Source organism: Leuciscus leuciscus (assembly GCF_965113295.1).
Source record: "Leuciscus leuciscus genome assembly, chromosome: 17".
Taxonomy (NCBI): Eukaryota; Metazoa; Chordata; class Actinopteri; order Cypriniformes; family Leuciscidae; genus Leuciscus; species Leuciscus leuciscus.
The window spans coordinates 14,289,684-14,312,362 of NC_138741.1; the positions used below are offsets into that span (position 1 = coordinate 14,289,684).

At 37.4% G+C, this 22,679-nt stretch overlaps 1 protein-coding gene across 2 annotated transcripts; it reads left to right on the top strand.

Moving 5' to 3' along the window:
- Window positions 1–1,327: 1,327 nt before the first annotated feature.
- Window positions 1,328–22,432, top strand: tecpr2 (tectonin beta-propeller repeat containing 2). 2 transcript variants are annotated; one of them, XM_082142599.1, is made up of 20 exons: window positions 1,328–1,482; window positions 1,987–2,244; window positions 2,351–2,479; window positions 2,785–2,916; window positions 3,665–3,822; window positions 3,925–4,231; window positions 4,337–4,469; window positions 5,669–6,133; window positions 6,223–6,929; window positions 7,562–7,745; window positions 8,694–8,867; window positions 10,000–10,180; window positions 11,254–11,395; window positions 11,662–11,902; window positions 12,027–12,116; window positions 12,264–12,497; window positions 18,937–19,085; window positions 19,948–20,089; window positions 20,248–20,397; window positions 20,482–22,432. In XM_082142599.1, exons 2-20 carry the CDS (start codon window positions 2,026–2,028, stop codon window positions 20,631–20,633), a joined length of 4,089 nt encoding a protein of 1,362 aa, XP_081998725.1. In that variant the 5' UTR covers window positions 1,328–1,482; window positions 1,987–2,025; the 3' UTR covers window positions 20,634–22,432. The 2 variants fall into 2 exon arrangements, with proteins under 2 accessions (XP_081998725.1, XP_081998726.1); XM_082142600.1 differs by having other exon boundaries at window positions 1,340–1,486; window positions 1,997–2,244.
- The last annotated feature ends 247 nt before the right edge of the window (window positions 22,433–22,679 follow it).

A 22,679-nucleotide genomic window follows, 5' to 3' on the forward strand; every position in this document is an offset into this window, starting at 1 on the left:
ATAGGAACACCACCCTTGCAGGGCAATTCCACCAAATATTGATGTCTGAACTCTTCCTAAGTTAAAACGTTAGTATTGTGTTTTTTTTTAAATGAATATAAACTTGTTTTCTTTTGTATTATTCAAGGTCTGAAAACATGCCATCTTTTTTCGTTATTTTGACCAGCTGTCATATTCTGCAAATAAATGCTCTAAATGACAATATTTTTATTTGAAATTTGGAAGAAATGTTATCAGTAGTTCGTAGAATACATCAAAAAATTAAAATAATAAATAAATAAATAATAAATAAAATAAATTTTACTTAAACAGATACATATAAAAAAATTATAAATCCAGAGAAACTGCTAATTTTGCAGTGGTCTCTTTTTTAGAACTGTATAATTTTTAAGAACTGTATATCGATCATCATTCTTAGTCATTTTTTAAGGCCTATTTTTTTACTTACTTTACAGTAAGTAACAACATTATGATGGTATACCATCTATAGATGATCATGCTGTGACTGAATACTGATTGGAAAAAACATTGATCCTGTCCTGTTATGTTTGTGCCAGTAGACTTGATTAACAGATATGGTGTTCTGTATTATTATAATGCTGAAGAGTACATCTACAGTATAACAGACCTTTTGATGAAGAATATTTTGAAGAAACTAGTCAGAGGCTGACAATGGTATATATGTATTCTGTAATTGTACTGTTTGTTTCATTTCAGATCCAACACTGTCTCCCTGGTGGTCTTTTTCTATGGCCTAATTTGAGTGCATATCAGAGCTAATGAAATATAGACTGTCAGTTCTGCTGATGCCCCTACACTGACAATATCGCAAGGCCTATTTCATTATCTGTGCATAATTTCCATCTCATTGGTTTCAATCCATGTTAAGATAGAATATTTTTGGTTAATAAATCACAAGAATATTTCAAGCAGGACAGCATGATTAATGTAGCCTAATTCCAAGAGAAAAGAGGATTTGTTTTTAACTTTTATTAAACCTCTTCCAATAACAAAACATACATTGACATTGCACAAGCACTATTCAAATATTAAAAAAAGAGTTTAGAAAAAAGAAATCCAAACTGTAGACAAGCAAATTACAACATGAATTAAATTAAACTTAAGTGAATCATTTTGGAATTGTAGCCAATTCCAAGTAACGTAAGTTAGCCTAATTTCGAGCGCATTCAGCTGCTTTAAGGATTTTCATTTTTAAAAGCCACAACAATAGCAATTTTAAGAAATCTAAATTTGTGTAAACAAAACATGAGAAAAGAGGAATTTAAATCATGTGAGTTTCATTTCCGCTGCTGTAGGTGTCGCTGGCGTCACTTTCCTGTTTCGATCCAAAACATAACGAAGAAGACACACGAGCCTGTCAACAAGAGCTATCTGTCAAAGCAGCAGAAATGTCAACAGATCGCCCTCATCCAAACTATAAAAACGTTTACGGTTCAGAATTAATGTGAACTCTTCCCGGTGGTAAGTTTTGTAGAAAATGAAAAGCTCATGTAATTAGTTTACAGCATAGAGTACGCTTACTAGAAAACCTACCCACCTTGTACAGCTAACTGTAACTGTAAGCGACTGTTTTTGTATGTTTAGTCTTTGATATGTATTCAGAGTAGTGCATAGGCCACACATAAAACGCTAACTGTTCTGCATAACCGTGTTTAACTCGATGAAGCCTCAATAATGTTGGAAAGATGTTCTCTTGTGTTGTGTATTTGAGGCGTGGTTAATGTTTGCTTGTGGGTGTGCTCACTATTTAGTTCATACAGATGTTTGGATGCGTTTAATACTGCTGCACAAGTCACGAGTCACTTGTTGTGTAAGATAGATCGATGACTAGCTGTGTTTCTGACTGCCCATGTGATTGAAATAAACAAAAGTATAAAGCCGCACAGCAACTTCTGTATTATGATCAGCAACGCATAAACCTTTTATAATCTTGTACTTGGAAATGTCTGGCCCTTTTTTGCTCAGACTTCAGCAGGAGTGGGAGTACAGATCCACTGGGTGATCATGGCCAACCATCCTGCACCGCTGCCCTTAAGGGAGTTCTGCCCACTCTACTACCTTCTTAATGCTATCCCTGCTAAAATCCAGAAAGGTTTCCGTTCGGTACTGGTCTACTTGACCGCACTGGACAGCAACAATGATTATATAGCCATTGGCAGCAGCATTGGCATGCTGTACCTTTACTGCAGGAGAGTAAGCCAGATGAACAAATACAATTTAGAGGTAAGTCTGCTTAGTTCTTCCTCTCTCTCTATCTCTCTCTCTCTCTTCTGCAGCACTCACCGTGGATCTGATTTGATACTGTTTTATGCCTCTTATGTTTTAATAGGGTAAATGTGAGGCAATTACTGCTGTGAAGTTGCTGAGTTGTTTCGATGATCTTGTGGCTGTTGGAACGGCATCAGGCCGGGTTGCTTTCTTTCAGCTTGTGTCACCATTGCCTGGCAGAAATAAACAGGTACAGTTTCATCTCTGATTACGGCATTCAAGTATGAAGAATTTCATTGAATTAGTGGTTAGGTTTAATCATTTTTGTTGTTCTTTTCATGTTAATACATACTTAATTGGAATAGCAAGGGTTGACTAAATAGCATTTTTACTATTATTCCATAACATTATTTTAGGTCTGTTTAAAGTAGCTGTTTTTGTCCCTACTACAAGGAAAACGCATAGACTATTTGTCTAATTGATAATCTGATTTTTGATTAATGAATCTTATTAGTAAATGAGCCATGGTGTCACATTTTTGTCATCTTGCTGTAGCTGAGAAGGTTCGATGTGGTGGGCTTGCACAAAAGCACAATTACAGCATTAGCCTGGAGTGCTAATGGCATGAAGCTCTTCTCTGGTGATGATAAAGGGAAGGTGGTCTACTCTGCTGTGGACTTGGACCAAGTAAGCTTTTGATAAGTAGTTAAAGGACAAGTTCGGTATTTTACACTTAAAGCCCTGTTTACAGATCGTTTCTGATGAAATAGAACGGTTAAGATAAAAATTTGGACACATGCTGCTGTCCCGAGAATTTTAGGTTTCTTTCGCTTCTCCCCCCCACCTACAGAATGGCTGCAAATGGGCACTGGAACAATCCTTCCAAAAAACGCATTAAACTTTCGTTTTCGTGGTCAGGGGTGTTCACTGATATGCTCACACTAAAATCGCTGCAAAAGATGCTTTCCAACAGGTTTTATCGTAGTTTTTGTCAAAAAAAAAAAAAAAACTTGGACAAAAACTACGATAAAACCTGTTGGAAAGCATCTTTTGCAGCGATTTTTGTGTGAGCATATCAGTGAACACCCCTGACCACTCGGTGAGTTTCACGTCTTTGTAAACGAAAGTTTAATGCGTTTTTTGGAAGGATTGTTCCAGTGCCCATATGCAGCCATTCTGTAGGTGGGGGGGAGAAGCGAAAGAAACCTAAAATTCTCGGGACAGCAGCATGTGTCCAAATTTTAATCTTAACCATTCGATTTCATCAGAAACGATCTGTAAACAGGGCTTTAAGTGTAAAATACCGAACTTGTCCTTTAAGTAGTCTATTTCAGATGTTTACAGTAAGACAATAGAAATCTGTCTGTCTAAAATCTGATTTGTTTGACTGTCTAATGGCTTAATTTGTGTGTGTGTGTATGCATTGGTCTTTTAGGGAGTTTGTAATCCAGTGGTCCTCTTTGAAGAGACTTCAGCAATAGTTCAGCTGGAATATAGTCAGAAAGTACTTCTGGTTTCGTCCTGTCAGCGCTCAGTGCTCTTCTACACGCAAGAGCAGTCGCATCAGCAGCTGGGCACTAAACCACGTAAAAGGTACGACATCTTAAATCCATCTTCGCCTGAAAGTGCGCTATCATTATCAGGGTTTCTCCACTCTGAGTTGCTTAATTCTTAATATCTGGCTTGTTTTTACAGCAATGGCAAGTTTGGTGCTTGCTTCCAGCCAGCTCTTTGCAAGCAGAGCGATCTGGTGGTTTACGCAGCCAGGCCAGGGTTGCGTCTCTGGAGGACTGATGTGCGAGGACGTGTTGGGGAGACTCATGTCTTAAAGCCCCTTTTTAATCAGGATGTACCTCAGTTTGAGCTGTTCCCACGTTCAGGCCCCACCGGTGGCTACAGACCTTCAGAAAGACAGTTAGGAATGGTCAGCTGCTTCCTGAAGGAGGGCTGGGTCCTCAGCTGGAACGAATATAGTGTTTATGTTGTGGACTGTACCAATCAGGTATGAATCCACAATTTGGATTTAAATGATATCCATAACTGAAATGTTGCCAATACAAACATAATTTGTACTGTTGTTTCTCACTTATTTCATTTGCTCATTAAGGTCATCATTGGAGGATTGGAAAGCAGTGGAGATATAGTGTCTGTGTCGTGCACTGAGAATGAAATCTTCATTCTGAAAGGAGATCGGGACATTTTGCGGATCTCAAATTGCCCTGAGGGATTGGTTTCCAACTGTGAGTTGCAGTACTGATGCCATAATGGCAGTTTTAGTCATGCACTTTGCTCCATCAGCAGTATTCCGATATTAAGGGATAGGAAAAAGCCTCTTTTGCCCTTGGCACTCTGATAATTGGATTTATTTTTTATTTTTTTATTTTTTTATCCTTCATAGAGTCGACTGGTATGAATAGTAGCTTTATGAGTTGTGGTTGTTAATGTGTAACAAATAGATGATATTTAAGTTCTTAGCAGATACACTACAATTCAAAATTTGGAGGTCAATCATTTTAATGTTTTTGAAACTATCTCTTATGCTAACCGAAACTGCATTTATTTGATCAAAATTACAGTAAAAATAGTACTATTGTGAAATATTATTACAGTTTAAAAAAACGTAACTAAAATACCTAAAAAAAAACTTTCAAAAAAACTTTTCTTTTCAATATATTTTAAAATGTAATTTATTCAAGAAACATTTCTTATTATTTTCAATGTTCAATGTTATCAATTCTAAAAAAAGTTGTACGGCTTAATATTTTTGTTGAAACCATTCAGGAATAATTGATTTATAGAAAGTTCAAAAGAACAGCATTTATTTGAAATATAAATATTTTGTAACATTATACAGTAAGTGTCTCTACTGTCACTTTTGATGGATTTAATGTATCTTTGCTGAATAAAAGTATTATTTTCATGACTTTTTGCCACCAGTGGTCCCAAAAAAATGTTTGGACACTTAAGTCACACTAAAAAAATAGATGATTATTATTGCATGAGATAGCAAAGTTCAATACCAAGTTGCATTTTCAAAGAAATTATGTCACAGAACTGACAACTGTTTTTTGACCGCAAGATTATTTAAATTCTGCTGTAAAGCAGCTCCACATAGGACAATAGTGCCATTATTCAGCGTTGATTCAGTTCAGTTCATTAAATGAGTAAAATTAATCAATTATGAAATGAGTTCAATTCAGCTATAAGAAGCACTGCAGAAAACAGTATAGATAATATTAAACTAAGCGTGCCAAAGGTAACAGTGGCAAGGAACGTTAACCTTGGGATAAGTATGAGACAGAAAGATTAATATAAGCATAGATGCCAGTGTGAGTTTACACAGGTGTCCTATGAACATGTTCCAATACTTTTGACAAACAGAAAGTGTCAATAATGCTTTTTTATCTTACTTATCTTTGCTTTTTTTTTCTCCCCTCAGTATTAGACCACTCCTACCGTTTTACATCTCCTCTTTCCACACCCACCATTTTGCTGCCTCCTAATGGTGCTGTGGAAACCGCTCAGCCAATCAGGACCATGCCCATCATTACAGAGCAGCAGACTCAAGCGAGTCCCAGCTCAGAGGAGGTACATGATGGGGTTGAGGAGTCAGAGGAGGTGGAAGAGCAGCAGCATTTTGAGGGATTCAGTCATGCGGTTGAGGCTCTGGAGGTGGCAGAGGACTTGGAGCAGCAGCGGGCCAGTTTGGGTACAGTGGAGTCCTGCAGCCGCAGCAGCTCCATCACCTCATGGGAGAGCGCACAGGGCATGCTCACCGCCACAGAGGCTTCCACCTCAGAGCTCTCCTCCAGCAGGTACAGCGCCATCACCCAAGAAGACTTCCAACAGGAGCTGGTGGTCAAGGCCGTCAAGCTGAAGAAGAAAGGCAAGAGGAGACGGCAAGGTAAGAGGATTAATATCACATGATGTGGTGTGATGTGATGTATGAATTTGATCCACTGACGTACTCCATAAATTGTTGTAAAACTGTAGATAGCGGGAATCGTTTCAACGAGCGCGGCAGCTGGTCGGAGAGCATTTTCAGCCAGGATGGTGCCGGCAGTGACTTTCTAAACACACCCATGAGCGAGGCTCCTTCTGACCACACCAGCCTCGACCTGCACAGCACCTGCTCACCCGACCAGGACGGTTCCGTCTGCGGAGAATTCCACAGTTCTGATGCTATCCCCATTCAGAGCCCATCAGAACCCTTACAGAGTCCAGAGACTCAACAGGATCCAGTTAACCAAACAGCAGAGACCTTACTGCCTTGCCCTATATCACTGTCACTACAAGACATGGAGTGTCAGGTGTACAGTGATAATGTGTTTGCAGAAAACAAGCAAACTGCAGCGACGCCTGACGTGGACATGCTGCTAGAATGCACCTTCTCGTACATGCAGGCAGCTGATGAGCAGGATGTCATGAAGGAGGGCAATGATGCCCAGGAGGATTCAGAGCAACATTTTAAAAATGGTTTACATGGGGACTTTAATTTGGACTTATCTTATGATCCCATTAGACCACTGGGTTACTCCCCGGAACCTGAGCCAACGCCATCTAGTGACGAGGAGGACATCTATGCACACGGAGTGCCATCCAGTTCTAGTCTGGGGGATGGACTAAACGCTCTGAGTCTACAGAGCTCATCTGCTAAACAGAAAGAGGATGAAGAGACGCAGCTCCTCAAAGCTGATCAGGTTAGAGAGCTAACCAACTTATAGATCAGAAATCTGTTTCATATCAGAATGCAGTTACTTTTTTTTGTATAATTGTGTAAAATACACTATCGTTCAAAAGTTTGGGGTCAGTAAGATTTTTTTTTAATGTTTTTGAAAAAAGTCTCTTATGCTCACCAATAATGCATTTATGTGATCAAAAACAAAGTAATAACCGTAATATTTTTACAGTTTAAAGTACAGTTTAGTTTTAATATATTTTAAAATGTCATTTATTCCTGTGATAGCAAAGCTGAATTTTCAGCATCATTACTCCTTAGTTGTGCTACTTAATATTTTTGTGGAAACTGATATTTATTTTTTCAGGATTTTTGTTAATGAGTAGAAAGTTCAAAAGAACAGCATTCATTTGAAATGGAAATCTTTTGTAACATTAAATGTCTGCTGTCACTTTTGATCATTTGAATGCATCCTTGCTGAAGAAAAGTATTCATTTTATAAAAGTATTTGATCCCAAACTTTTGAACGGCAGTGTAATGTTCTTGACAGTTTTTTGTGTGTGTGTTTGTGAATCACCATATTAAATGATACTGATGTCATGTATTCTGTGTTATCTATTTAAATCTCTTTCTGTATGTATTTCTCGTTTGAAGTTGGCTGAAAGTTGGATGGGCTACAGTGGGCCTGGCTATGGCATCCTCAGTCTAGTAGTGACGGACAGGTTTATCTGGTGTCTGGACTTCAAAGGAGCCCTTTTCTGTAGTAGTCTTCTTAACGGTAGCTTGAGCTGGCAGAGGTTTGAGGAAAATGTCCATCAGGTGGCTCTGTCCCCATCAGGTAAGGGGCTTAGATTTGGTTTGTTATTAAATAAGCATACACCTGTTTAAACAAATATTAGTTTATGGTTTTCTGGACTAAGCTTAGTCCTGGAAATAATATTTTATCCAGTATTGCTCTTAAAGGGATAGTTCACTTTGAAATTAATTTTTGGTATGTTTTAGCTTACCTCAAGGGCATCCAAGATGTAGGTGTCTTTTTTTCCGCAGTAGTTTCAATTTTGATATTTTTAGGTCAAACCGTTCTTGTCTGTCAGTCATATAATGCAGGTCGATGGTCACCACCTCAAAGAGTATGCACAGAGTCCAAATTAAAACAATTCCCCGTCGTCCAAATTAAACAATTCCCCATCGTAAGTACACATTGATGGCCTAAGACACGAAACGAGCGGTTTGTGTGAGAAAACGAACAGTATTTATATCGTTTTTACCTCTTATACACAGCCATGTCCGAGTGATCTGATCTGACGTGTACGCAGACTGGTGCATAGATATATACACACTAGAAGTCGCCTTGTCTACGGCAGTTCATTGGAACGAATGTCTTTAAGGCGACGTCTAGTGTATATATCTATGCACCAGTCTGCGTACACGTCAGATCAGATCACTCGGACATGGCTGTGTATAAGAGGTAAAAATGTAATTCATGTAATTTGAAAGATAGTCATTGAATGCATTCTTGTGCCAAAGCAATGATAAGTAATCCACAGTTTAGCCCACTCTGAGTGGAGTTTTGGAAAAGTGATTTAAGTATTGAGAAATGGGTCTAACAATTTTATATATATATATAACCCTAACTGTAAAAAATAAAAGAGTAAAAAATAAATAAAATAAATGTTTTAAATAATTCTAGTTCAGCCCATTTTCAAAAACAAATACTTTATCTATATTTTGTAAATGTAAAGTAAATGTACAGTTTTGGTCTGATCTCGCTGATGTGTTTTCTCAGGGTCATTGCTGTGGAAGGTGGAGCAGAAGACCATGACTGCTTACGCTTGCGGGAAAGTCACCATCAAGGGAAAGAGACACTGGTACAAAGCCCTGGATGACACTGCATTTGTGGCACTTAGTGATGACACAGCCTGGATCATTCGCACTAATGGAGACCTGTACCTACAGACAGGTGTGACAATAAACACACCATACTATCTTCGCATTACAATAACATAATCTGCTTAATGACTCTTTAAAGCTTGTAATTGAGTAATCTGTATTGACGTTAATTCATAATACTTATATAAAAAATTACTTTGCGGTCACCAAACAGAATTGCAAAAATTATTATTTTCAAACAGTTTTCCTAAACACCTCTACTGGTTAGATAAACAGATAGTCCCATCTCAAACTCATTAGTTAAACGGAGCAATGTTTTGATAGCTCCACAAGAGCAAGTGTTTACCTTGTTAAACCAACAAGTGTCTTATAGTCTCTGTATATTCAGCTCGGATAGAAGAAAGTATTTTAACTTCAAAGAAAGTACTCGCATCACCAAAGAAGACCAGAGAGAACCAAAGACAGAAATCTGCTTCGTGTTATTTAACTGTTTGACCACTAGAGAGTGCTGTATGTACTTGAAAAATAACTCATTGTGTTTGGGACATTTCACCCAAAAAATTAAAATGATTATTTACTCACCTTCATGATGTTCCAAACTCATGTGACTTTAATTCTCCCATGGAACACAAAAGGTGATTTATTTATGCAGTTGTTTATTATGTTAGTTAGTTCCCATGTGGACTGAGTATTTCATGAAAAAAAGATGCAAAAGCACCATAAAACCATCATAAAAGTGGTCCATATGACTTTGTATGGAAAAACAACAAAAAACAGGCAAAGTCTGATTTATACAACAGTTTAATTAAATGAAAAAGAGCAAGCACAATATCTGTTCGTGGTTTACAAAAGAAAGAAAATGTATGGGTGTGATGGCACCAAAATATGGCACTATTCCTTTGACACCAATTACAAAAACAATATTTTTTTCTTTTTTTTTCTTTGTTATTCTTAGTGTTTTCATTTGTCACATGTTTTGCTCTAAAGCAATGTAACTTTGAGCTGGGCTGTGCTTTGGGATTATGCAATAATGAAGAGCATAATCATCTAGACTATCATTCCTTCCCCACCCTTACCAGTTCAGTAGAGGTCATTAACTACAGTACCCTGAACATTTTACTATAAACACACCATGAAAATTGTACCATGAAAATATGCATAAAGCAGCTAGAATTGTACTGTTGCTCTATGTGTGTTTTCAGGGCTGAGTGTGGACAGGCCATGTGCGCGGTCAGTGAAGGTGGACTGTCCATGCCCAATGGCACAGATAGCAGCACGGGGCAGTGTGGTGTGGGCACTGAGCGAGCAGAGGGGCGTGTTTTACAGAGAGGGTCTCAGCAGCTACTGTGCGGAAGGGGAACACTGGAAGTATGACACCGTCAGGTATGTTTATCAGCGTGGTTTTCTGTTAGCAGGTAGCAAATTCACTATAGTGAATAGATGAAGCACTCGTTTTCGACTGGTTTTACTTCAGCACCACTGTTGCCAGATAATGCAATATCAAAGCTGTGTCCACCTTATTTTGCAACATAGAAGTAAGCTATTTTCTGTGAACGAGACTTTCAATTCATTAGCCGTAAATAACCAGAACAATAAAAAGTGCTGTAGAAGGTAAAACTATTTGCGCTACAAATGTTTGTTATGATTACGATAATAAAAGTAGATATTTAAAGTATTTAGGTTAAATATATGTATAGTTAGATTACTTCTTTGAATAGGTTAGGAATATTGAAAGTTTATAGATGTTCCTTTATTGTCATTCTGCTGTACAGTATGTGGGGAGACATACAAAATTTACTTGACTTATTTTTGTAGAGCTGAAATAACTGGACTGGACACTGGAAGCCTTGGACATTCGAGTCACAAGTAGCCAAACTCACTCATACATTAAAAAATAAAGTGGACAGCATACTGTAGCTATTGAATAAGTAAACAAAAATGTCCTTAACATTGCAATATATATTTCATAATTGAGTAGAAATGTATTCATATTTTTTTAAATGTATATTTGACATATTTAATTGGGTCGTAGTTCCTTTAACCTTGCATAGTTCATGGTTCATAGTTCATGGTTTTTGAAGAGGAGAGCATTTTGACCTTCCCTTCGCATGGATGTGCCAAAACATTCTTCAGTTAAACAAAGACAAAACCGAAGTCATTGCATTTAGAAACAAAAATGTAATTCTCAAGGCGAATGCATACCTTGACTCTAGGGGTTCAAGTCAGGAATCTTGGTGTGATTTTGGAGTCGGACCTTAGTTTGAGTAGTCATGTCAAAGCAATAACTAAATCAGCATACTATCATCTCAAAAATATTGTGAGAATTAGATGGTTTGTTTTCCCGCAAGTTTGTCCCACTAAAACACTGCAAGCAAGATCTGATCTTACTCTTTTTTTTTTTATTTGGCTGTAGAAATAAATGTAAACATTGAGATATTGTATATGCATGTCCATAGTGAGAGCCAAGGTCTGGAACCCATCTGTATTGCTCTGGGTGAGAATAACACAGTCTGGGCATTGGACACCAGTGGCAGCTTATGGTTCAGAACGGGGGTCACGGTAAAAAAACCCCAGGGTGAAGATGACCACTGGTGGCAGGTACGTGTAACATGCACATTCACATGCACAGTAAATCCTCTTCTAGAGCTGGTCGGATTTTCTGACTGCATGCTGTGTTTTTAACGCACTCTCTGTAGATGAATCACACATTTTGTGTAAAAAGGTGAATTATTCCAAAAGGTTCAATTTATTAAAAAATTTTAAGCCTGCAAGAAATGTTTCAAATTGATCAAAATAATGCCTTAAATGTGATTTTTTTTTTTTTTTAACTCTACAAATTCTTTTCTCATCATCTTTTCATTTAGGTGAGCATCACAGACTATGTGGTGTTTGATCAGGGCAGTCTTTTACAGACTTTGATCCAGGCCACACAGACTGTCGCCACAGCCACTAGAGCTCCGGTAGAGCGGGTGGCCGAACGTCTGCGTGTGGCCTTCCTCTCCCAGCACTCCCAGTGCCAGCCCAGCCTCATCAGTGTCAGCACCAGTGGCGTTTGGATTGCTTCTGGGCGCAATGACTTCCACGTTGCCAAGGGCAGCCTCATCGGTATGATGCAATGAGTTTGGTCTTAAAAGTGAAATATACTGTCCTATTGACTGAGGACCTTTTGATTGGTTCTTGTTTGAAAATGTCACAAATTTATTTTATGGTGATGTTCACCTTAATGCAGGGACATTTTGGAAGGGTATTGTACCCAGAGGAACAGCCTCTGCCACGAAATGGGTCTTTGTGTTCTCCTCTGCTGTTCCAGCCAAAGAGGGTATGTAGAAATCTTGTCTTCTTCATATTCACACCCCTGTAGTATCTGTTGTCTTGCAGGAAGCAATGAAATATTATTGTACTTTGGCTCCACAATTAAAATCTGTATATTCAAGCATATTTGTTCACCTCACTGGTGTCTCCACAGGGAGTTTCCTGTGGTTAGGTCAGAGCAGGAAAGACCTGTTCTGTATCTGGAACCAAGACCTCCAGATGCGGCCCTTTACCATACAGTTCCCCCCAGACGTAGAGATGGTGCAGCTCTCTGCCTGTCGTGACGCTCTTTGGGGTATAGATCACTACGGTCGTGTCCACATCCGCACTTTATCAGCCAGTTGCTCTACAGGAATTGACTGGACATTATTGGACCTCAGCCAGCTTGGTGAGAGAATTTTCTTTCCATAGACAAGAGGTTTATCAGTGGATCACATGCCAGCTATACATTTAAACTAAATTTAAACTCTTGTAATCTGAGAACACCAAGTCTAAAGAAGCTGCATGAAGAAAATATCCTATATTTATAGATTAAATATTATATTCATGAAGATATATATATGAGTCATGTAAAAAAGAAAGGACGTCCTATTGAATTCTATGGTTTTATTTATCAGGACATAATAAAAACATATGTTCTTAAAATTAGGTAAATACAACCTCAGATGAACAACAACACATGACATATTATACCGTGTCATTATTTATTTAACAAAAGCTAGGCCAAAATGGAGAAGCCATGGGTGACAAACTAAGTACACCATTACTGCTACCGGAGGAATTAAGAGTGTAAGTAGCAGTTAGGCACTGCTAATCAAATGTCCTTGATGAAGTGTGATCACCTCTATAAAAGCAGAAGATTTGGCAGTTTGCTGGTCTGGAGCATTCAGGTGTGTGTTAACACAATGCCTCTTAGAGAAGCAATTGTTGCTGCCCATCAATCTGGGAAGGGTTATACGGCCATTTGCAAACAATCTGAAGTCCATTATTCTACTGTGAGGAAGATTATTCACAAGTGGAAAACATCAAGACAGCTGCCAGTGGACATCCCAGTGGAATGGACGTCCCAGCAAGTTCACCCCAAGGTCAGAACGAGCAATGCTCAGAGAAATCGCAAAACACCCAAAAACTACACCTGCGACTCTACAGGCCTCAGTTAACATGTTAAATGTTAAAGTTCACGGCAGTACGATTAGAAAACGATGGGACAAGTGTGGCATTTTTGGAAGGGTTGCCAGGAGAAAGCTTTTTCTCTCTAAAAAGAACTTGGCAGCACGGCTTAGGTTTGCAAAGTTGCATGATCTGAACAAACCTCAAGACTTCTGGAACAATGTGCTTTGGACAGACGAGACCTAAGTGGAGATGTTTGGCCATAACGCATAGCGCCAAGTTAGGCAAAAACTAAACACAGCATATCAGCGCAAACACCTCATACCAACTGTCCATCACGCTGATGGAGGGGTGATGATTTGGGCTTTTTTTGCAGCCACAGGACCCGGGCACCTTGCAGTCTTTGAGTCGACCATTAACTCTGTATAAGGATTCTAGAGTCAAATATGAGGCCACCTGTCCGACAGCTAAAGCTCGGCCAAAATTGGGTCATGCAACAGGACAATGATCCCAAGCACACCAGCAAATCTATAACAGAATGGCTGAAAAAGACAAGAATCAAAGTTGCACTGGCCCAGTCAAAGTCCAGACCTCAACCCGACTGAAATGCTGTGGCGGGTCTTTAAGAGAGCTGTGCATAAACAAATGCCCACAAACCTCAATTAACTGAAGCAACGTTGTAAAGAAGAGCGGCCTCCAGAACAATGTGAGAGACTGATAAAGTCATACAGAAAATGATTCCTTCAACTAATTGTTGCTAAAAGCTCTTCAAGCAATTGAATCATTGGGTGTACTTAGTTTGTCACCCATGGTTTTTTCCATTTTGGCTTTATTTTTGTTAAAGAAATAATGACACGGTGTAATATGTCATTTGGTGTTGCTCATCTGCACATTACCTCATTTTAAAACCTGCTAATGACCAGATGATTTTTATGTTCAGATAGAGATAAACCATACAATTCTAAAAGGGGTCCTTTTTTTTCACATGGCTGTATATACTGTGTATATATATATATATATTTCTGCAAGCAGACACTTATGGGAGTACTGAAAAGCACATTTTTGTTAAAGGACAATTCCGGTATTTAAGACTTTGAGTCTATTTTGTAGTTTGTTTTGGATGAACTAGAGTGGTGGACAAAGACATTTTTACAATGGTTCCTGTCTCGACTTTCTGACAATTTTAGAATTGCCCATGACCGCTTTAGAATGGGAGTCTATGGCCATGCACAAACATGCCCTTAAAACAACCCTTAAAGGTATAGCGGAGGATCTTTCCAAATTTTAGATAAGACCCGCCCTCTCCACTTTTTGAAAAGTTTGATTGATTCACCAGAATGATTGACAATTAGGAGGACCAATAGTTTAGACTACCCACCAGGAAGTAAAACATCCTCCGCTATACCTTTAACGTTCGTTTTCAAAACTGTGCAACTCACCGAGTGGTTAGTGGTGTTCGTTGATGTTCCAAAACAAGTAGCGTAGCGAAATACAGTTCCTGTCGTGTTTTATTTGGCATTTTGTAAAATCCCATTGATTTCCGTTGGAGGACTCATTGCTCGTTGATATTACTGCGCTCCCGGAAACGGAAAGGGGGCTGTTTACATTTGGTTGTAGTCTTTTAGGTCTTTTCGCTCGGTTCTCTGTCTCTCAGAAGGCTAGCGTGAGCAGAGCAACGGAAGTTGCCGAAGAGCGGAAGTTTATACGCGGTTGTGAGGTATCTGAAAAAATAGTTCCACTATAGAAAAATAAACGGATTTAAATCATACATTGCGCCGATATATTTGTTTTTAATCATCAACGAACACCACTAACCACTCGGTGAGTTGAACAGTTCTGAAAACGAACGTTAAGGGTTGTTTTAAGGACATGTTTGTGCATGGCCATAGACTCCCATTCAAAAGCGGTCATGGGCAATTCTAAAATAGTCAAAAAGTCGAGACAGGAACCATTGTCAAAATGTATTTGTCCACCGCTCTTGTTCATCCAAAACAAACTACAAAATAGTCTCAAAGTGTTAAATACCGGAATTGTCCTTTAAGGTGCCTTTAGCCCCATTGTACACTATATATCAGATTCACTATTTTTTGTTTTGTAACTAATTTTACCAACAACTAAACAGAATGCTCTTTGTACATTAGGACAAACACCACAGTGTTTTTCGCTGCTTGTTTGTATTCACTAACGTATGCATTAGATAGCACATATTAATCGTCCCTATGATGACGTGTTTGACACATGATTTAGATAATTTGCTCAAATGTTGCTGTTCCTCAAGGTCTCAAGTGGTCAGGTGTGACAGAATGACGCATGTCTGGCATACCTTGCTAAGGACCCTCTTCTCCTAGATCAGATTACCATGTCTGGTCTGCTGTTGACATACTTTTGTCAAATTCACAAATAACCAGCCCACTTCCACTTCTGCTGAAGCTATACTCCTTCTAAACACACTTAGCTTTCACTTTCACATCTTAATTTCCATTTCTTGGAATTGGAGAGCCTCTAGAAGGTTGAATAGCAAGCCATGGTTTTGTGTATCCAAACTGCCTGTTGCTAAGGGTGGTGTTTATATTTTTAATTCAAGCAGGTGGTTCTTGCATAACACGTTTTGTAATAAAGCTTGTAAGCTAACTGTCAAAGGTTATGTCAATCCTTTAGTATTGAATATTGCAGTGATTAGGCTTTAGGAATGCATTAAGCACACATTTTAATCAGTGAATTTGGTAACGAGACACAAGTTCACAATGTCAGACTCTCCCAAATGCAATCAATGCAGCATTTCACTGTGAAATGACAATGCAGGCTGCAGTCTAATCTGATTACATCAGACATATTTTAATTACACTGCTTGCACTTCAGTGCAATCAATGTAAGGCATGTGTGTGTGTGTGTGTGTGTGTGTGTGTGTGTGTGTGTGTGTGTGTGTGTGTGTGTGTGTGTTTGCTACGACAGGATAGAGACACAAATAGGCAGAGCCATGTGATAGAGCAGCTGTAGCCCTGTCCGTCTCGGGTTGTTTGCGTCAGGGCAGCATTGCATTGGCAATGTGAAAGATGAGTCTAGGACTAGTCCTAGATGCACAAGCATTTTTAGATCGGGTACAGACTGGGCACATGATGTTTTCTGTACTTTTAGACTCAGGCTTACGGATGGAGACTCAATGAAAGTTATTGGAGTTCAGCTGGTTTAATAACTTGTTTTGTTAGATGAAATACTGGTTCTTTAGATAGTTAGTCTCATGAACTTTGTCCTGTGGTATTTGTTCTCAATGAGTCGTTTCGTTTTCTGGAAAACACTTAAAATGCTACAGCAGAAAAACACTAATGGTTTTGAAAAAGGCCATCCTGTGAACTGAAGCGTCAGCTTTGCTTTATCTGGTTCTGTTGGTAATGAATCAGCACAGCGTGCAAAGGCCACAGGTGTGACGACATGTAAGCAATCTATTGTTTTCATTCATTGTGCTCATCAGGCACCCATAACGCTTTTGTTTTTTTGTATTGATTTCGTTAGATAGGTGTGTTTCATACTAAGCCAGTGAAAGAATGTGAAACACCACATCAATAGGAGATAAAGTATATCTCAACTTTTTTTGTTTTCAGTTTTGCATTTGGATGACAGTTATATTTAAACAGCTACAAATAAAAAGGTACTCATCTAATTTTATATATAACAAAGTTAACAAAAAATTTTTTTAGCTGTGACTTTTTCTGAAAACCAGAAAGTGTCTAAATACATTTATCTTAATTTTGAAAAGTACTATATATAAATATATTTACTGTACACTACGGCTTAAAAGTTTGGGGTTGGTAAGATTTTTTTTATGTTTTTGCTCAAGGCTGCATTTATTTAATAAAAAATAAAAAAACTGTAATACTTTGAATTATTATTATTATTACAATTTAAAATAACTGTTTTCTATTTTAATATATTATGAAATGTAAATTATTCCTGTGGTTGCATTTTCAGTATCATTACTCCAGTCTTCAGGGTCACATGATCTTTCAGAAATCATTCGAATATGCCGATTTGGTGCTCAAGAAACATTTGTGCTGTATAATATTTTTGTGGAAACCAGGATACTTTTTCCTTTCCTTTTCATAACAGCATTTATTTTAAATGGATTTTTTTTTTTTTTTTTACATTATAAAGGTTTTTACTATCACGTGCCCTAAAAGTATTCATTTCTAATTTTAAAAAATCAAAATTTTTGAACAGTAGTGTAAATTTTACATCATATAGTGCATTTTGATCATTTATATTATCCCATAGATATGTAATCACACACTGTGAAAGAATGTGTGCCAGTGTATCGCATATTATGTTAAGATTTGCTATCAAAGTCCTCAACACAAAGCCCTCATTACGTACCATGACGTGTGTCAAGGTTTCCCTATCATATCATAGTGTACAAGGCAAGGCAAGGCAAGGCAAGTTTATTTATATAGCACATTTCATACACAATGGCAATTCAAAGTGCTTTACATAGAAGAAATTAAAATAATGAAAAGAAATAAGAATAATTAAAACAGTTTAGAAAGATAAAATAAAATACAGTACTTTTAAAAAATAAAAAAAGAATATTATTATAGATCTTTCTTTCAAAGGATTCCCTTAAGACTTAAATCTTTCAACCTTCTTTTAACCTTCAATCTTCTTACGACTTCCATCTATCAACTTTCCTTTAACTTTCTTTTCTCCCTCATTTACTCGCACGTTCTTTTCACTTTCTTTAGCACTTTAGCACTGCGTTCACATTCTTTCTCAGACGAAAACTTTAATATCGTCATTTAAATACTGTTCTACTTTCAAACCCACATTAATACACGTCACTTTCACATTATCACCTTCTGAGTGGGCATTTACAGTTACGGGCTAAATGCCCTGCTGACATAGGAGAAATTAAAATAATTAAAAGAAATAAGAATAATTAAAACAGTTTAGAAAAATAGAGTAAAATACAGTACAGTACAAACAGTCGGACGAACAGCGGCACAGTGCTCATTCAGTAAATGCACAGCTAAACAGAAGTGTTTTGAGTCTGGATTTGAATGTGACCACTGTAGGAGCACATCTGATCTCTTCTGGAAGCTGGTTCCAGCTGTGGCTGGCATAATAGCTAAAAGCAGACTCACCATGTTTAGAATGAACCCTTGGTATTTCTAGCTGATATGATCCTAATGATCTGAGTGATCTGTTGGGTTTATATTCAGTGAGCATATCTGCAATGAAGACAATACCTCTGTACAGTTTTAGATGAATGTAGGCTGCTCTCTTAAGGACATTGTTTTCTGGACACATAGTTTTAGTATGGAATAATGGCCCTGGATGTCCTTGACATATACATTTGTGAAATGGTGCTAGATGTGATATATGGTTTAGAGCTTAACTCAGGCACACTTCACAAGGTCACAGTCCATTTTGTCAGTCGCCCTCAGATGGATTGTGATGGCTAAATGTTTCCAGTACAGCCAGGTGCTTGATGAATTTCAACACATGAAACTTGTATTAATAAATCTTGTTATAATTGACCATACTTTAGGTTGGGGGCTTTTGCGTGTAACTCATCCCATGTGGTTTGTGCTACAGACATGAATGATCAATCATATGTTTTTTGGATAAAAGGTGTGCCATTTCTAAGTCATACAGGTTTATCTCATGTGCCAATCCTATTTCACTGGAATTTTGTGTTGACAACTTTCTCTGTTGCTCCCTGACAGGGAACGTGAGGTTTCTCAGTTTGTCTTGTGGCAGTCAGAATGTTTGGGCGTGTGATGCTAATGGCATGGTGTATTTTCGGGTTGGAACTCAACCTTTGAACCCCAGCATGATGCTCCCTGCCTGGATCTGCATTGAACCACCTGAACAGGTAAACAAGCATTTGACATGACTGTATTGGCTGCAAAATCACCACTGTAATGTAGACTTATACATGAGCTTGCATCCAGATTAAATGGTATATTACTTAAATACACTACAGTTTGAGGTCAGTTTTTAAAAATAAATTAATAATTGTATTCAGCAAAGATGCAGTTAATTGATCAAAAGTGACAGTAAAGATATTTATAGTGTTAAAAAAAGATTTAAATTTTAAATAATTGCTGTTCTTTTGAACTTTCTATATTCATCAAAGATTCTTGAAAGAAACATTTTTCACAAAAATGTTGAGCAGCACGACTGTTTTAAAAATACAAATAATTATTTCTTGAGCAGCAGATCAGCATATTATAATGATTTCTGGAGGATCATGTGACACTGAAGACTGGAGCAATGGCTGCAGTCAATAATTTAAATATCAATATTTTATGTAATATTTTATGTAATATTTAAAATCAATAATATTTTACAATATTACAGTTTTTACTGTATTTTTGATCAAATAAAGGCAGCCTAGGTGAACATAAGAGACTTCTTTCAAAAACATCTTACCGACTCCAAACTTTTGTTAGTGACTAGTATCAAACCAGTATCATAATTAATGTGTAATTAGTCAAGTTTGAAAAAGAAAAACTCAAAAGCACTCAAAAGAAAATCTAAATCAGTTGCATTGCTTTTCAACTGAACCGAATACTGGTTCCATACTAAATTTCTTGTTTACAGTAATATATATATTTTTATTTTTATGAACAGTTCCTACCATGACCTGTAAGGGATTATTTAGCCCTTGGAATACACTGTCATTATTTCACCAGCCTTATGCAGTCTTTTATTCTCATGTTCTCTTTGAGCAGCCTGCTGGGCTTCATCTGGTGAAGATTCAGACTAGTTCTAATGACCGAATGCTGTGGGCACTGGACAACAGAGGCAATGTGCACGTGCGCATCGGCATCACTGAGGAGATGCCTGTTGGGACTGCATGGGAGCACATTCCTGGTATACCTTCATTACATAATCTCATTCACTGTTTTTATTATTCTTGTATTGAAACTGTCAGCCTGATTCAGAGTTCAACTCACTTTCATATGTGTTTAATTAGAGCAGGAACTTGTTTGACTGGTTATTGGTTGAAGTTTGTTTTTTCCAAATTGTAGGACTTCAGGCAAGTCAACTGGTTGTGAGCATGAGGACCGCTTGGGTTCGTCTTTATAACGGTGAAGTGGCTCGTCGATATGGCATTACAGAGAAGAACCCTGCTGGAGACTACTGGAAGAAAATCCCAGGACTGGTCAGCTGGCTCGCAGGTTAGTGTTCATAATTGGTAAATGATCAAATGAGCATCTGCACACGTAAATGATCAAAACTTACCAAGCAGCCTTTTTTTGCAGTGACCCCGATGGATGAACTGTGGGCAGTTGCTCCTAATGGTGCTCTCAGCCAGCGCCTTACCAAGAATCTGCTAAACAATAGAAGCAAAAACCATGGCAACACAGGTTCTCTGAGTGGAGAAGAGCTGGAGGAAGAGTGGGAGGTGATTTAGATGCCGCAAATTGAGTCAAATCATCCCAGAATCACTGTTCTGTGAAATTTCTTTATAGGCACTTTACTAATTTCTTCTTAAAGGAGTAGTTCACCTGAAAAAAAAATGAAAAGTCTGTCATCATTTACTTACCCTCATGTCAGTCAAATCCTTATGAGTATATTACGCTGTTGAAACATACCTGAGGGATTACCTTGTGCACCTTGTGACCTGAAAATGTTTACCCATATTATTTATTAAGTTTTGATATCCACATGCACAGTTAGAGCAGATATTTTGTTACTTGTATTGATTGAAGAATGAGGCTCTGTTATACAATTCAAAAGTTTGGGGGCAGTTGTGTTATTATTTTTATTTTTTTAAAGAAATTAATACTTTTATTCAGGAAGGATGCATTTAATTGATCACAAGTGATAGTAAATACATTTTCTATTTCAAATAATTTGATCTTTCTATTCATAACAGAATCTTGAAACAAAATGAATCCCTATTCCCACAAACGTATTGAGCAGCACAAACATTTTCAACATTGATAATAATAAGAAATGTTTCTTGAGTACCAAATCACCATATTATAATGATTTCTGAAGGATCGTGTGACACTGAAGACTGGAGTAATGATGCTGAAAATACATTACAATAAAAAAATTATTTTAAATTGTAATATTTCACAAAATTAGATTTTACTGTATTTTGATCAAATAAATGCAGCCTTGGCTTTCAAAAACATTTACAAAAATCTTACCGACCCCAGACTTTTGAATGGTAGTGTATCCTAATGCACTTTGCTCACTAAATAGGGAAATGTTTAATGTGAATCTGTTTATACTGTAGCTGTAGTCTACTGCTTTAGAAGTATAGATGATGTAAATATCTCCTATTTGACCAAACTCATTTCATTAAACACATAATTATAGGTACAGGAAATATACATCACAATATTAGCTTAGATTAACAAAGGGCATTTGGAAAGGCATTTTTTGGGGGGGAGGTCATGAGAAAAGGAACTAGGTTTATGTCGGCTATAGTTAAGGAAGTTAAGGGATTCAGCTTTATCTGTAAATACACTTGAACCTTGTTAAATACTTGACAGGAGTAAAATCATGGTAGCATTTGACAAATATCTGTAAGACATGAGTTGTATAGAGAGCATGGTCTCTGACTTGCCTCTGCCTACACTGTAGTGATGTGTTGCAGTTTAATGTGAGGTATTTTAAAAGGACAGTTTGACTTTAAACTCTTAAAACAGAAAAACAATTTGAACTTACTACTTGGTTGATAGAATCTATCATAGTCTGTTATGAGAAAACTATTTTAATGCTAGATAAGCATTCCTCATATACACGTCCATATAAAGAACGCATCTTGATGAGTATTCTATCATAGATAACTAAATATTAATTCAGTGCTAGGTCTGATGTTTCATTTCCTCTCCTCTTTCTTTATTGTCTGACTGTGAAGTCTTTCTTTTTGAGATTTTGACACCTCAGTAATGCATCATATGTAAATAGATTTAAATGACCATGTAAGCATTGCTGCAAGTTGTGTTTGCTATGTACGTTACATTTGCCATAGTTTTGGCCTATTCTACCCCACTAGTTTAAGTTCTGCACTTAGACCATATTGTAAGTCAGATTAAAGTGATAAATGTGGTACACTGGCCATGTAATGCTAAGCCAGTGTGGTTTAAGTGGTGACGCAGCTAAATGTGTACTCGCATATTAAACTATGACTTAAACTCTGCGGTCTTTGCTCCATGCTTAGTCATGACAAACTTCCAAATAAAATGTTTACAATAAGTTTCTCAGCATTTTGTGGTCATATTACAGATGATGTACACTAACAGATGTTTGGATGCACTTGAATTTACACTATAATCGATCAAAAGTTCTTCCTTTTTTTATTAATTGATCAAAAATGACAGTTAAAGACATTTATAATGTCACAAAAGATTCCAAATAAATGCTGTTCTTTTGAAATGTCTATTCAAAGAATCCTGAAAGAATTTTTTTTTTTTTTTTTTTACAAAAATATTTAGCATCACCA